This window comes from Erinaceus europaeus, chromosome 19, assembly GCF_950295315.1.
Source record: "Erinaceus europaeus chromosome 19, mEriEur2.1, whole genome shotgun sequence".
NCBI classification, from domain to species: domain Eukaryota; kingdom Metazoa; phylum Chordata; class Mammalia; order Eulipotyphla; family Erinaceidae; genus Erinaceus; species Erinaceus europaeus.
Window position 1 is genome coordinate 31,226,242 of NC_080180.1, and position 15,465 is coordinate 31,241,706.

General features: G+C 52.9%; 1 protein-coding gene across 5 annotated transcripts in view; it reads left to right on the forward strand.

The window, feature by feature from the left end:
* Positions 1–13,587, forward strand: part of SORBS3 (sorbin and SH3 domain containing 3) — a 28,033-nt gene extending 14,446 nt beyond the window's left edge. For 4 of the 5 annotated variants that reach the window (XM_007529120.3, XM_060178820.1, XM_060178819.1 and 1 more), the window contains 14 exons: positions 648–735; positions 985–1,071; positions 1,190–1,243; positions 2,769–2,855; positions 3,203–3,249; positions 3,496–3,638; positions 3,750–3,802; positions 3,894–3,940; positions 4,111–4,225; positions 6,303–6,428; positions 7,909–8,217; positions 8,841–8,944; positions 9,790–9,896; positions 13,296–13,587. In XM_007529120.3, the coding sequence (XP_007529182.1) occupies positions 648–735; positions 985–1,071; positions 1,190–1,243; positions 2,769–2,855; positions 3,203–3,249; positions 3,496–3,638; positions 3,750–3,802; positions 3,894–3,940; positions 4,111–4,225; positions 6,303–6,428; positions 7,909–8,217; positions 8,841–8,944; positions 9,790–9,896; positions 13,296–13,357 (1,429 nt within the window). In that variant the 3' untranslated portion in view covers positions 13,358–13,587. The remainder of the gene's footprint in view (positions 1–647; positions 736–984; positions 1,072–1,189; positions 1,244–2,768; positions 2,856–3,202; positions 3,250–3,495; positions 3,639–3,749; positions 3,803–3,893; positions 3,941–4,110; positions 4,226–6,302; positions 6,429–7,908; positions 8,218–8,840; positions 8,945–9,789; positions 9,897–13,295) is intronic. The other variant, XM_060178817.1, reaches the window with a different exon arrangement.
* Positions 13,588–15,465: the final 1,878 nt, after the last annotated feature.

Sequence of the window (15,465 nt, forward strand, 5' to 3'; positions counted from 1 at the left end):
CTTGAACACAGTAATGTATGTGCTCTACCAGGTGTGCCACCACCCGGCCCCAGGAGCTTTGCCCTTAAAGCACAGTCAGTTGACTTTCTTACCCCTTTGTGGGTGGGGTCAGCCTGGCCAGCTCAGCCACCCCTAGCCTGTGGCTCTTGACATCATCCCTTCCACAGTGCCTAACAGCCCAAGTTTGGACCCAGAGCTCTGGGTTCAGACTGATAAGCAGCCACTAGCCACAAGGGCTTGGGCAACTTGCTTAACCTAAGCTTCAGTGTCCCTTTATGTTAAATGGGATCCTGGGTGGTTATGAGGACTGAGGCTCAGAGCAGGCCTTCACAAACACTGCTAATATACAAGTGTAGTTATGACTAGCACTCCCTTAGATAAGGTGTTAGGTTAGATGCACACGAACACCATTATTAGTGACATGATCACTGAAGTAGAGAATGGAGTCATATTTATGACCAGCAGGTCCTAATTCTCCCACCAGACATTTGTCATCCGGCTGGGAAGGTTCATCCTCAACGGAGGCTGGGGCACTGACGCCAGGAAGGAGCCCTGGATGGAACCCATGCCAATGCGCTGGTATTTTGTGCTCACTTGTGCCTCAGTTTCACTCAAAGGAAACTGAAGAGATGTCTTTCTTTCTTTAGAAGAAGCTGGGATCTTCCTGAAGACTTTTCTAGAAGCACTTTCAGCTCAAATTCTGGAGCATCCTCTTTGCTCCAGACCACAAATCAGGTATCCCTAGCCTACCCCCCAATCCCTGAAGCCCCCGGAACTATACTCCTGGCCAGGCCCCTCTGCTGAATGGCACAGGTAGTAACATCAGGATGGACTACCAGGTGGAGCTAGCCTGGGCCTGGTTTGCTCAGGACACTGGCAGGCCCAGGTCTGGAGGTGTGGGAAAGTCAGCTTTGTGAGCCTGGCTATTAATTGTCCTGGGGCCATCCCCACCCTGCAAGCTGATGCCCAGTTACCTTCATGCAGGTACCTAGACGTAGAGAGAAAGCAGACAACATCTGGGCAGAAGATTCCTGGAACCAGTTTTTGCAAGAACTAGAGACTGGGCAGAAGGTGAGCCTCACCTGCCTGGTCCAGGGAGGCAGGGTGAGGTTGGAGTACCCTTCTTAGAAGTACATTTTTCAAAGTGACTTCACCTCCCCCCACCCCCACTTGTCCTCCCCACCCTCAGCCCAAGAAACCACTGGTAGATGACCCAGTAGAGAAGCCCTCACAGCCCATTGAGGTGAGTGCTGGGGCAGAGTTGGGGGGGAGACAATGTGGCAGGTGAGTGAGGGAGAGGAGGGGGATGGTCCTAGGGAGTATGTGCCCCTGTGACCATAGGCCAAGGTCACAGACCAGAAGCTTAGAAGATGCCCTCTGGCCCATACAGGTGACCTCCATGGGGTGTTGTCTGGCTGGCAGGAGGCAGAGTGGGGTGATGAGTGAACTGAGCATGGAGGGGGAAGAATGGTCAGTTTTGGGCTGCGCTGTCAGATTTTTCAAGGTGGAACTGGGCTCTGAAGAGTAGGTAGGGTTGACCAGGCAGAGGGTATGGTGAGGGAGCAGAGGTGAAGGCTAGAGGTGTGTGTGGGGAGTGGGGGGTGGGGTGGAGAGCATATTGGTTCTACAAAATGACTTTAATGTTTGAGGCTTCATACGGCAGAGCTAAGCAGTGCTCTGGACTCTCTCTATATCTCTCTCTCTTTTATTAAAGTAAAACAGGTAAAATACATTTTTAAAATCATTGCTGTGGTTATTGTTGTTGTTGGATAGGACAGAGAAATGGAGAGAGGAGGAGAGACAGAGGGGGAGAGAAAGATAGACACCTGCAGGTGGTGAAGCGACTCCCCTGTAGGTGGAGAACTGGGGTCTGGAATCGGGATTCCCTACGCCTGTCCTTGCGCTTAACTCGCTGTGCTACCGCCCGTCTCCCCAGTAAAATACATTTAACAGAAGCAGGAGACTGCCAGCATGGGCAGTAGCAAGGACAGCAGGACCCATCTAGTGAGGCCAGGCTGTGGGAGACCCTGGAATGCTTGAGAATAAGCAGCTCAGGAGCAGAGAGGAACTGTGATAAAAAGAGCACCCAGGGGTTGGGGAGATAGTGTAATGGTTCAGCAAAAGGCTTTCATGCCTGGGGCTCTGAGCTGCCACTGAGCTGCCACCTTCAATCACCAGCGCCACTGTAAGCCAGAGCTTAAAAATTAAAACAATTGAGGGGCCAGGTGGTGGCACACCTGTTTGGCCCACGTGTTACAGTGTGCAGGGACCCAGGTTCAAGCCCCCAGTCCCCACTTGCAGGGAAAAGCTTCACAAGTGGTGAAGCAGTGCTGCAGGTGTCTCTCTCCCTATCACCCCCTTCCCTCTCAATTTCTGACTGTATCCAACAAAGATTTTAAAAATTAAAAAATTAAGACAAATGAATTAAAAAGTAAAATTAGATGAATTAAAAAGTAAACACAAACGAATAAAATATTTAAACAATAGTACTGAGAGACTACCAGGAAGTACTAAGGTATTGTAAGTGAAGTGTGACCCGGGGCAGGCAGGCTGGAAGGGCACGTGAGAGACTGTCAGGGTGCCCTCGGAACACCCAGAGACACCTGGGGGGGGAGAGGGCGGGCAATCCTGGCCCTGCGCCCGTGCCTGCCCTTTACCCAAGCCCCGCGGGAAGCTTTGTTCCCCGCTGCCCAGTGACCTGTTCCGTGTGACCTTTGACCGGCGCCCCCTACTGTGCACCCCTCCCCCACCCGCACCTCTCCACCCAGGTCCTGCTGGAGAGGGAGCTGGCCAAGCTGAGCGCGGAGCTGGACAAGGACCTGCGGGAGATCGAGAACCGCCAGCCGGTGCCCAAGGTACCCGCTCTCCTCCTGCTGCCTGGGCGGGGGGGGGGGGGGGGGGGCGCTAGGGCCACTCTACCCCGCTTGCTCTCCCGAGCTCACGGGGCGCTGACCTCTCCCGGTGACCCCTAAGAGTCCCTCCCCGCCCTCGGCGGCCGCCCACTGTCGAGCCGGCTTTCCGCGGCCCCCCTCCGCTTCCGCCCTGTTCCCTCTGCTCCCGGCTCCTCCCGCCTGACCGCGCAGCGCTAGGACCCCGCGTCCCGCTCCCGCCCCCTCCAGGCCGAGCCTCCAACTTTTCCGGAGGCGGCCTCGCGGGGCTGGGAGGCGCGTCCCGGGCCTGACCGCGCCCGTCTCCCCCGCAGAGCTCGCAGGCGCCCCGACTGTCCTCGGATCCGCGGCCGGTGGCGCGGTGAGTGTCCCCGGGGCGCCAGGGGCCGCGGGGACGTGGCGGGGCGGGGGCCGGGCAGCTGAGAGCCCCCTTAGCCGCGGGCTGTGCCCCGCACCTCACCAGGCCGGGGCGCTGCACCCCGCGTTCCCCGCGGCGCGCAGCAGTGGGACGTCCTGCTCTGAGCCCAGATCCGGGAGGTGACCTGAAAGGAGGTGCGGTCCACAGCGGTAGGCAGGGTGTGGCGCTCACTCCAAGCCCCCCACGCAGCCCGGCCTCAGCCTGGAGCTCCCGCTCCCCGAATGCACTTTACCAGGGCTGCCCGCAGCCCCTGAGCCCCCGCAGAATGGCGGACAGAGGAAGCCCCTTCCTGGGGCGGCGAGACTTTGTCTACGGGTCTTCATCCACCCGAGGTAAGCACGGGCCTCCAGAGTCCCCTGCTACTGGGTCCTGGATGGGAGGGGGGTCGTCCTGCCCAGTCCCCCGACGTGCCCTTCCCCAGTTGAGGTGATGCTTCTCCACAGACCCCAGTGCCCCTGAACGTGGGCTCAGCCCAGCCAGGAAGGAGGAGAAGAAGGTAAGGGGGTGCGAGCACTGGGGTTGGGGTGCAAAGAGGGTCCCGCTGCTGCCTGATTGTGGTGACCCCCTCTTTCCTCTTCCCTGCCCAGAAGAGGGCTGCCCGGCTCAAGTTTGACTTCCAGGCACAGTCCCCCAAGTAAGTCACCTAACCCCGCTTTCCTCCTGGGGCAGTTCTTGCGCTGGGAGGGGGTGCTGGGGTAGAGGGAGGGCCACAGACTGCACCTTGTGAGCAGGACTGGGTGACTTGGCCCCAGTCTGAGCAGGAGGAGGCCTGGGAGCATGCCAGCTTACTGGTGTCTGACACAGGGAGCTGACTCTGAAGAAAGGTGACATAGTCTACATCCACAAGGAGGTGGACAAGAACTGGCTGGAGGGGGAGCATCATGGCCGGCTGGGCATCTTCCCTGCCAATTATGTGGAGGTGAGTGAGCCAGGACAGAGCAGGCAGGAGCCCAGCCAGGTGGTTTGGCAGAGATTTAAGAGTGCAGACCCCTTTATCCATCCCAGGCTCCTCTCCTGACCCCCTCACATCCAGAGAAACAGCCAAGAGACTGGCATCTCATTCTTGCCTTTGGCCCTGGGGCTTTGCAAATGCTGAGGAAATGTTTGCTAAATGAGGGCTAAAGATCCAGCTCAACTGGGAAGCTTCCAGAACACCTGACTCATACCAGAGGCCACCAGCCCTGTCAGCATCCCTGCTGTCCCCAACTGTACTGCTCAGAATCCATCTCTCTGCACCTTCCTTTGGAAGGATCTTAACTGCAGCTGGCAAGAGTGTGAGACAAGTTTCCAGACCAGCTGTACTCACATCTCTTTCGTGTGTCACCTCCCCGTTCTTCTCCTTAGTCTTGGAAGTGGCAGATTGTTTTCATGTGACGAGGAGGGTGGGCTTGTCGAGGGCCAGAGACCAGTTATTTAGTGGGAGATAAGAATCTTAATCCAGGTCTTCTGACTCCCAAGACTGGTTTTGGATTTAATAAGTGCAAAACTGTGAGGCCCAGGAAGTTGTACAGTGACTACAGCACATGACTTGCAGGCTTAAGGTCACAGGTTTGATCCCTGGCATCACATGTAACAGAACAGGACTCTGGTGGTTTTATCTTTTAGAAAGACAAATGTCAGACTATAGATTAACTTTGGTGTTTGTGGTTTTTAAGAAATGGTAGTCATTTGAATTAATTATTTTTAAAACTTTATTTCTTGGCTAGAGACAAACTTGGAGTGGGAAGACAGAGCTAGGGAGAAAGAGACACTTGTAGTACTGCTTCACCTCTTGTGATGCTTCCTTCCTACACGTGGGGACCCGGGCACTTGAACCTAGGTCCTTGTGTATACGTGCCGTTGTTGGGCTTAGTCATCTAAATTATAGACATTGAGTAATCAATATGTTTCTTTAATATCCTTGTGATGTCAGTAAAATCAGTAGTGGTGGCTTTTTCACACCTAATATTGGCAACTTGTGTCTCTTACTCTGGATAAGGATTTCCTGATTTTTTAAAATTATTATTATCTTTATTCACTGGATAGAGATAGCCAGAAATCGAGAGAGGAAGGGGGAGATAGAAAGACAGAGAGACACCTGCAGCCCTGCTTCACCACTTGCAAAGCTTTCCTGCCGCAGGTGGGGTCCAGGGGCTTGAACCCAGGTCCTTGTGCAAAGTAGTATGTGCACTTAACCAGGTGCGCCACCACCTGGCCCCTGATTTCCTGAGTTTTAACCAACTTTAGTTTTATTGATTTTTTTCCCCTTTTCTTTTTGAATTTCATTGATTTCTGCTTCTGTTCCTTATTTCTGCTTGCTTTAGGTTATTTTTCTTGTTGTTTTGAGTGGCAATCTTGATTACGTAGTTTAGTTTATTTCCCCTAACATAAGCATTTAATTACAAGTTTCCATCTAAACACTATTTTGACTACTGCCCATAGATCTTGATTTTTTTTTCTTCCATTCAGATTTATTTAGGTTCTCTTTATGACTTCCTCTTTGACCTATGTTAGGGTGTTTAACTCAGGCTGTTGATTAGATAGGTATAAATCTTCCCCAGCCTTTGCGCACTCTCTGATCCTGAGATTTCACAAGTGCATGTGTATATGTGTGTGTATTTCCAGTCCATTAGTCATTTTTGTGTTGGTGTAAAATTATGTGTTAGCTTCTTGATCTTGATAAATGAGGTGGAGAGAGGCAAGCATGGAGTAGGAGAGGAGGAGAGAAGGACACTTGGTTCTCAGGAGTACTTTTAGAACAGGTGTTACCTGCTCCTGAGGAACCTGTTTCCTTCTGTGCTTCCACCCTTACTGCACTGGCTCCCATCTGTACCACTGCCCATGCCATTATTGCCCACTCTGCCTTAGTGGAAGTTCTTCCTCTAGGAGTTTGCATGTCCAGGTCACCCCCAGGCTTTTGTCTGGTGTCTGACTCTGGCCTGGGGGCAGATCCTGCCTACATCTCCTGGTTGGGGCCTCACCTTCCCCAGGTCCCACTTGGAGTCTCCTTATTGCAGGTACTGCCAGCTGATGAGGTCCCCAAGCCCATCAAGTCCCCAACCTACCAGGTACTGGAGTATGGAGAAGCAGTGGCCCAGTACAACTTCAAGGGGGACCTGGAGGTGGAGCTGTCCTTCCGTAAGGTGGGTTTGAATCCCAGTCCTTGCACATGCACTCAGCTGTGTGTGCCACCACCTAGCACCTCAGTTTCTTTTTTCTCAGCAGAGACAGGCTTCTAAGCTACTGGTCAAGAGTGTGTTGTATTAAATAAGTATTAAAACAGATTTCTTACTGTAGATTGTGGCCAAGGAAGTTTGTAAAATTGCTTAGAGCGCAGGGAACATCCTTCCTTTGTTTGAATTCAGCCCATAGGTCATAACCTCCCTCCCACTGCCTCCGCCAATGCTTGCTCCAAGGAGAGAAAGGGAAGGAGGTGGCTGGCCAGGGGCTGGGCAGATGAGAAAAGGGCTGCAGACCATCCTTCCAGGTGGCCCCAGAGGCTGGCCGCCCTCAGGGAGTTTGTTGCTACCATGAGGACAGATTGCCAGGTAGAAGAGGGATGGGACCAGTCAAGGCTGTGATGGCTGTGTCTGTTCAGTCGTCATCATTGAAGTCATCTTCCACCTCCTTCTGTCCTCTCTCCTCCTCCTCTTATTTGTTTATATAAAAGATAGAAGGATAGAAAGAGAACCTGATATCACTTTGGTGGATGTGCTGCAGGGGATCAAGCTTGGGACCTTTTGCTTGAGAATCCATCACTTTATCCACTGCATCACCTCCCAGACTGCCTGACCAGTCAGTTCTTGACTTGGCCACTCACAGCATCTTTGTTATGAATACCTATCATGTGAAGAAACCAAGGCTCAGAGAGGCGACACCACTTGCCCAAGGTCACATAGCTTCTAGTTAGGGTCATTTTTTCCCTTTCCTCTAGGTACTGAGGGAGAAACAGAGACAGAGAGCAAGAGAAAAAGAGGAGAGACACCATAGTACTGCTAAACATCTGTGAAGCTTTCCTGTACAGGTGTTCTCATGTAATAGCCTGGGACTCAAACCTAGGTCCTTGTGCGTGCTAATGTGTGCACTCTACCAGATGAGCCACTTGCTGGCCTCCAGCTGTGCATATTTTCTGCCAGGCTCTCTAGAGACAGGAGCTCTGAGGAGAGAGTGCTGTGCACCTAGAGGAGGCCGGGGTGGGGTGGGGTGGGGCAAGCATACTGGGTGGGCTTCCTGAAGAGGTGGTCTTGGCCAAGCCCAATGCCATGTGTAGGCAGAGCTTAGACTTCTTTCTTTCACATTTTATTTATTTGATAGAAACAGAGAAATTGAGAGGAGGAAGGGGGTGTGGGAGAGAGAGAGACAGACATTACAGCATTGCTTCATGAATCATGAAGCTTCCCCTCTGCAGTGGCTTGAACCTGGGCCCTTGCACATGGTAATGTGTATATGTTCTGCAGGACATGCCACCACTTGGACCCAGAGCTGGTAGTCTGGGCTGGGTTTCTTCCTGCTAGGAGCCCCTGTATGACCGCTCTCTCTGTAGGGCTCTGCAGTAGCCCACATAGGCACCCTTGGTTGCTTGCCCCCAGGAGGGTGCTACAGCTGCCCCCTGTCCTCACGCAGGGTGAACGGATCTGCCTGATGCGCAGGGTGAACGAGAACTGGTATGAAGGCCGCATCTCGGGCACTGGGCGCCAGGGCATCTTCCCTGCCACCTATGTGCAGGTGACTCGTGAACCCCGAGTACGCATGCGCGATGACAGCCCCCACCTCCCTGTGTCCCCCCGCCTGCCCACCTCCCGGCTCGCCCGGCACCCTACCTCCCCTTCAGCGATGCACAGCCCAGCAGAGCCTGTGGACTGGGGGGGGCGGACTTCCCCCCGCCGTGCCGGCTTTTCCTTCCCCAGCCAGGATCTCAGAGCCCAGACTCAGGTAAGGGCACCTGAGGCTGGAGAGCCACTCACCCCCACTGCCCCCTCCCACACCGTATCCTCCCAGCAGGGTGGCTGGATAGAACCTGGGATTTGCAGCCCCACGCGACCTCATGAATCTTAGATCATGGGTGGGTTCTACCCTTGGGTGGCAGCTGGGGAAGGCAGAAGGCACCCTGCTAGCTCTGAATGAGCCCTCAAAGCTAGTACAAGCCTCCTGTCCCCACAGACTCCACTTGTCCACCTCCACGTCAGCTTGGTGAGGGGCTCAGGGTCTGGCATTCACTTGCTATGTGACCTCAGATGACCCACCCTTCCTGGGTTTGGGTTTTCTCACCTACATGTAGTAAGGGGGTGAGAACTTCCCACCACCCCCACCCTCTGCACTGAGCAGTTGGCGGGTTTGAACCCAAGAGCTCATGGTAGATACTTGTACAAGATGGTCTCAGTGCTTGATCACTGTGCTCCATGCCCAACCAGCACTGGGCTCCACTTCCTGCCCTGCCTTCAAGTGCAGCAAGTGGTCAAGGTCGCCTGCGGAGGCTGCTGCCACAGGTGGAACAGCTCAGTGTCACTTCTCTCTCATGCCTGTCTACACCCACCTTTCTCCCTGTGCACCCCCAGAGTCTCAGCACCCCAGTCACAGCTCTGTCCCAGCCTGGAGGCTCCAGCCATCCCTCAGACCTGGGGCTCTCCTCCTCCAACACCTCTCAGATACATTGGACCCCGTAAGTACTGTCTGAGGGTATTTGCTCAGGGTGGAGGAGCTGCCTGACATGCTGGTCATAGTGACTCTCCAAACCTGCCTTGAACCCCCAGGTGGACCCAGTAAGCTACTCAAGAGCACTGGTCCTGCAGGGGGCTGGGCGGTTGTGCAGCGGGTTAAGCTCACATGGCGCAAAGCGCAAGGACCAGCTTAAGGATCCCGGTTCGAGCCCCCGGCTCCCCACCTGCAGGGGAGTCGCTTCACAAGTGGTGAAGCAAGTCTGCAGGTGTCTGTCTTTCTCTCCCCCTCTCTGTCTTCCCCTCCTCTCTCAATTTCTCTTTGTCCTATCCAACGACAATAATGACCACAATAAGGCTACAATAACAAGGGCAACAAAAAGGGGGAAATGGCCTCCAGGAGCAGTGGATTCATGGTGCAGGCACTGAACCCAGCAATAATCCTAAAGGAAAAAAAAAAAAAGAGCACTGGTCCTGCATCCCCTGTGGATCCTTTGGGGATAGGGTTGTGCTTGCCTACAGCATTTCTGGTTTGTCCTGCTATTCTGTGGCCTGAAGGGCCTGTTGGCCCCTGTGTTCTTGCTTGGTCCCAGCCCAGGGATGGGCGGGTGTTTATATGAAGCAAGGGGCCTGGTGGAACAGACACAAAGGCACTGGGCACTTGTGGGGGGAGGGGTTGGCTATACAGAAGGCAGATTTAGCACTGAGCCAGGTGGAGTGGCCATTTCCAGAATGGGGGCTGGGGGCATAGGAGGGGCCTGGGGGAATTCAGAAGCTGCGTCACGCCTGGATTTAAACTGGGTTGGTGTGGGGAAGGGACATGCTGGCAGCCATGTGGTGTCCCCTGCAGGTACCGGGCAATGTACCAGTACAGGCCCCAGAATGAGGATGAGCTGGAGCTGCGTGAGGGTGACCGAGTGGACGTCATGCAGCAGTGTGATGATGGCTGGTTTGTGGGTATGTAGCCCTGGCGAGGGATATGTGGTGATCCAGAAGTGTAGCATCTCGGGGGTTGGAGTGGGTAGTTGCTGCCTGTCCAGAAGGGTCAGTGAAGATGTATGTCCTGACCTCCCACACACAGCCTTCTGCTAATCTCACCTGGAACTGTTGTCTGCCTTACTCCCTGAAGGGGGTGCAGCCTGGGAGGCAACAGGCAACCCAGGGCTACGGCTGAGGTCAGCACAGACTCAGGGCTGGCTCCTAACCCCCAGGCCCCTGTTTCTGCCTACCATATGTGTCTGCCTCTGGGGGGAGGGGTGTTCCTGGGGGGTCTGGGGGAGCTGTTCCAAAAGTAAGCTTTTTTTAAAAAAAATATTGCCATCAGGGTTATTGCTGAGGGCTCAGTACCTTTATGCTGAATCCACTGCTCCTGATGGCCTGTTTTTCTTTTTTTAAAAAAAGATTTTATTTGTCTATTTATTAATGAGGAACGTAAGAGGAGAGAGACAGAGCCAGACATCACTCTGGTACATGTGCTGGCAGGGATTGAACTCGGGACCTCATGTTTGAGAGTCCAATGCTTTATTCACTGTGCCATCTCCTGGACCAGCTTTTTCTTTCTGATAGAAACAGAACTTGAGAGGGAAGGAGAGGGGAGGGGGAGGGAGGAAGGGACAAAGGAAGAGAGGGAGGGAGGGGGAAGGTGGGGAGAGAGAGCACGAGGGAGAGAGAGTCCGAGACCTGCAGCACTGCTTCGTCAAGTATGCAGCTTCCCCTGCTGCAGGCGGGGACCAGGGGCTTGAACCTGGGTCCTCTTACAGAGAAATGTGTGGGTGGGATCAGGTCTTACACATGTGGTCCCTCCATTCCCCAGCAGCATCCCCTTCTCTCACCACAGATGCTCAGGGGACAAACTAAAGCTGGAAGTTTGGGGCTGACCTTGGCCCAGCCCTGGGTGATGCCCACCAAGCCAGCAGGCTTCATGGCATGTTCCTGAGAGTGGGCGACCCTGTTCAGCCCTCAGGATGGGGCTGGCTCAGAGAAATGTGCAGCCAGGCCCCTTGGCAGGGGCTTACTGCCTAAAGGGTGTAGGGGGCTTCCTGGGCAGGGCTGACCAGCTGGTCCCTCAATTTCTCTTTGGAATCCCATCACCTGGCTGCTGACCAAGTATTGGCTACACTTGTACTTAGAAAGCACTTGGCTGGGGAGACAGTATAATAGTTATGCAAACTACTTTCATGCTTGAGGCTCCTGTGGCCCCAAATTCAATCCCCAGCACCACCTTAAGCCTGAGTTGAGCAGTGCTCTGGTGTCTCTCTCTGTATCTTTCTCTCTGTGCCACTCATTAAAAAATAAAATATATTAAAAAGAAAGGAAAGGGGAATTGCAGCGGGTTAAGCGCACGTGGCGTGAAGCACAAGGACTGGCATAAGGATCCTGATTCGAGACCCCGGCTTCCCACCTGCAGGGGAGTCGCTTCACAAGCCGTGAAGCAGGTCTGTATGTGTCTTTCTCTCCCCCTCTCTGTCTTCCCCTCCTCTCTCCATTTCTGTCTGTCCTATCCAACAATGACAACATTAACAACAACAATAATAACTACAACAATAAAACAACAAGGGCAAAAAAAGGGAATAAATAAGTAAATATCAAAAAAAGAAAGAAAGGAAAGATAACACTAATTTGGGGCCAGGTGGTATCATGCCTAGCTAAGTGCATACATTACCATGCGTAATTATAGACCCAGGTTCGAGCCCCTGCTCCCCACCTACAGGGGAGTTTCACTGTGGTAAAGCAGGTGTCTCTTTTTCTATGTCCCTACCTTCCCCTCACCTCTCAATTTCTACTTATCCGATCAAATAAAAAAGAAAGGAAAAGGGAGTCAGGCAGTAGCGCAGCAGGTTAAGCGTTCGTGGTGCAGAGCACTAGGACCGGCGTAAGTGTCCCAGTTCGAGCCCACGGCTCCACACCTGCAGGGGAGTCGCTTCACAGGTGGTGAAGCAGGTCTGCAGGTGTCTGTCTTTCTTTCCCCCTCTGTCTTCCCCTCCTCTCTCCATTTCTCTCTGTCCACGACGACATCAATAACAACAATAATAATAACTACAACAACATTAAAAAAGACAATAAGGACAACAAAAGGGAAAAATAAATAAAAATTTTAAAAAATGATTTGAACAGCTTTTTAAAAAAAGGAAAAAAGAAAATGAAAAGTGACCATCACTGAGCCCCAGTGATAACCTTGGTGGCAAAAAAGAAGAAGAGGGAGGGGGAGGGGGAGGAGGAGTAGGAGGAGGAGGAGGAGGAAGAAGAAGGAGAAGAAGAAGTAGAAGAAGTAGAAAAGTCCTTACCTGGAGGGATGGGCTCAGGGGCATGTTTTGATTTTGCCCTTCTGATTTTGAATCTTTTTCACAATTACTAATAAAGTTATGCAAATACATGTGTTGATAGACGAGGAAAAGAAGTACCACATTTGTGGTGCAAGCCACAAGTGCTTATTTCAAGGAAGAGCCTAGAAAGTTCAGTCTTAACTCACTGACATTTTCAATGGCTCAGTAGCCACAACTGCTTAGTGGTTAGCATTCTGGATGATGCAGGTTAGTCAGGAAAAGCTTTCTGGAGGAAATGGGTGAGCTAGACCTTGAAAAACAAAGAAGGAGCTTGGAAAGGCAGAGAGGAAGTGGGAGGCACTCTGGGCAGGGGCACAGTATCAGCAAGGCCTGGGGACAGGATGGGCACAGGCTGCTCCTAAGAAAGTCAGGGTACCACCCTCCTGGCAGGGGAAGCCTGGCTTGTTCTTTCATTTTATGTTCCCGCATCTTCTACCACTCCTTCTCTCCAACAAGGCTATTATTTTTTTAAAATATCACTAATGAAAGAAACAGCATTACTCTTGCACATGGGATGCTGGGGATTAACCTTTGGATCTGCTTTGTTCACTATTCCACCTCCTGGGTCTCCACATACAGGTTCTTCTGGGGTTGTAGCAGATGAGAGGCCTTGGTTTGAGTCCCTCCTCTGCCTCTGACCACTGACTGACTCAGTAAATTCACTTGACCTTTTCTTAGGCTCTACATGAGCCCCATCTCTAAAATGAAGGTGTCATCTGAGACCAGAGTGGTTCCTTCTGATTTATGTTTTGATTCATCCTCCTGTCTTCATGTTTTTTCTGGGAAAGGGTGGGGTTGACCAGTGCTCTGTGTCGAGCTGACAGTGTTGCTAAAATTCATAGATCATTACTGTATTTAGTATGTGTAGTTGGGCCCATTTTAGTTTCTGCCATTAGGGGGCAGCAAGGAGGAAAGCAAATACTCAATAGGACAGGCCCTCCACCTGCAATTTTGGACATCTGCCACCAGGGGGGAACACCCACATTCCTATTAAAAGAAAAAAGTGTGGGAAATATTTTCTCTTCTCTTTCAGGTGTATCTCGGAGAACCCAGAAATTTGGGACATTCCCTGGAAATTATGTAGCCCCTGTGTGAGTGGTCTTCGTGGCAACTCAGCTTGGCCAGGCTGGGGTGGAGAGAGAGGGTGCTCTCCCCCAGTCTCCTTCCCTAGGCCCTGAGCATCTGCAGTCAGCACCAGCAGACTTCCCCTGGAGCCCCCAGAAACCCCCAGGAGAGCTCCACACCTGCAACTCGCAGGCATTCCTCTGGCAGCCCTTTTATTTCCTCCCCTGCCCTGTACCCCAAATACAGAGGTCTGCTTTGAAGTGGAGACAATTTCTAGGCCTTACTGAGAACAGACCCCCAAGCCCCCACCCCCAACCCCTGCTATGGCGTCTGCTCTAACAGGGACCGGCTCCCAGCTTCACCCCCATGGAGTTCCTCTAACAAGGACCAGCTTCCTAACCTAACAGGCTAAATTTAGGCCGCCTCTTGTCAGGAGGTCGGTCCTCCCTTTTGTGTTTCTGCTTCATGTGCCTGCCTGCTTCCAGCTGGGCCTGGGAGTGTGGTGGGGGATGGACGTGGACACAGAACTTCACAGCATTCAAGGTTTCAAAAGCAGTCTTGTGTGAAAGCTCCCCAAAGGCTGCCCAGCCCTGGGCCTGGTCTGTGGATGTCCAAGACCAGCCTTCCCCAGATGTCTTCTAAGGAGACTGATCAGTACCCCTCTTCTGCCCCACCCTCACCCCAAGTCACCCCTGGAATAGGATGTAAAATAAATCTGGATCCCCAGGAACTTGCCTCACTGTCCTTTTCCTTTTGAGGTGGGAGACCACTCCTCTGGGTTATGGGGATTCTTTCTGCCTTGGGCTGTGCTGGGAATTATGGGAATTCTTTAGATTATGGGGATTCTTTCTGCCTGGGGGGGGGGTGAATGTGTTTGTAAGGAGAAGCTAGGAAAGCACCATTATTAACTCACAATTTCAGCCCTGCAGTCTCAGGCAGGACTGGGTAGCTTCTGACCAGCAGTGCTTAGGAGAAAGACAGTCACAGGGAGGGACGGGACCAAGCCTGGTGGCAGGGACCAAGCCTGCGCGCGCGGCCTTGTTTACAGGCTTTGATCCTGCGGTCGCCGAGGAGTTGCTGGTCTAGATGCCATCTCTAGCCATCCTGCTCCTCGTGTTTTCCTTCTGTGGGCTCAGTCTCCACACTGAAGCTCTTGTATTTGTTTACTCTCTGCTTTGGGCTCAGGTTTTTGAGCAATCATTGCAGGAAGCTGGGAGTGGTGAGGCCCAACCAGCCAAACGGAATGCTGGCCCAGAGTTTCAGATTCCCAGAGCTTGGTGCTTTTCCTGTGGGGTGACAGCAGTGAACCAGTCTAGGCATGGCTGCTCTGCCAGGGAAGGGAACGCTTGGCTGCCACTGGTACCACACATGTGCTGCCTGAGCAACCCCACAGGCAGCCTCTGGTTCTGTTCTGCAGAGACCAGGGCTAGGAGTTAAGATGTCTTGCTCATCCTTATAAAATGCTGAGATCACCACCCAAAACAGTTGCCACTTCTCTGTACCAACAACGACCAAATACCCAGAGTGTCCTCACCCAGGGGCCCCTAGAGAAGGGAAGTCAGATGTGAGGTCAGGGCAGCCCTGTGCTAGACCTGGGCTGGGCCAATTCTGTTCTAGCTGTTCTGTTTGTCACAGGTGGCCCCTCCCTAGGTGCGTAGGGAGAGTCAGTAGCGCTGTCAGGACCAATGTTGGAGCACCTGGGAGTGATTAGTTCGGGTCTGACCTGGGCAGCTTCCTTGAGCCTGGGTGTGGCCTGGGCCACAGTGGTGGTTATGCGGCAGTCCAGTCAAGACCATGACCTGGCTGAGCTGTATCCATGTTTCCCACTGCAGTCCTTGGTACTATCCACTTCAACTGGGCAGGTCCAGCTTTCCTTGTGGACATGACCTTTCTCCGGAAACCCACTGACTGGCTTCCTTTCTCTGTCCCAGCTTCTTCACATTCCCTGATGCCCTGATAAATGGTATGAGGGTTGAGACTTATTTCCCCTGGGGCAGAAACTCTACAACTTCCTTAACAGGACCTGAAGCCCTCTCAGTGAGCTACCCACCCACTGGGCTGTTTGCTGTGAAGCCTGAAGCCTGCCTGCCAGAGGACCACTCTGCATGTGCCCTGAGCTGGTGTGGGGACAGAGCCAG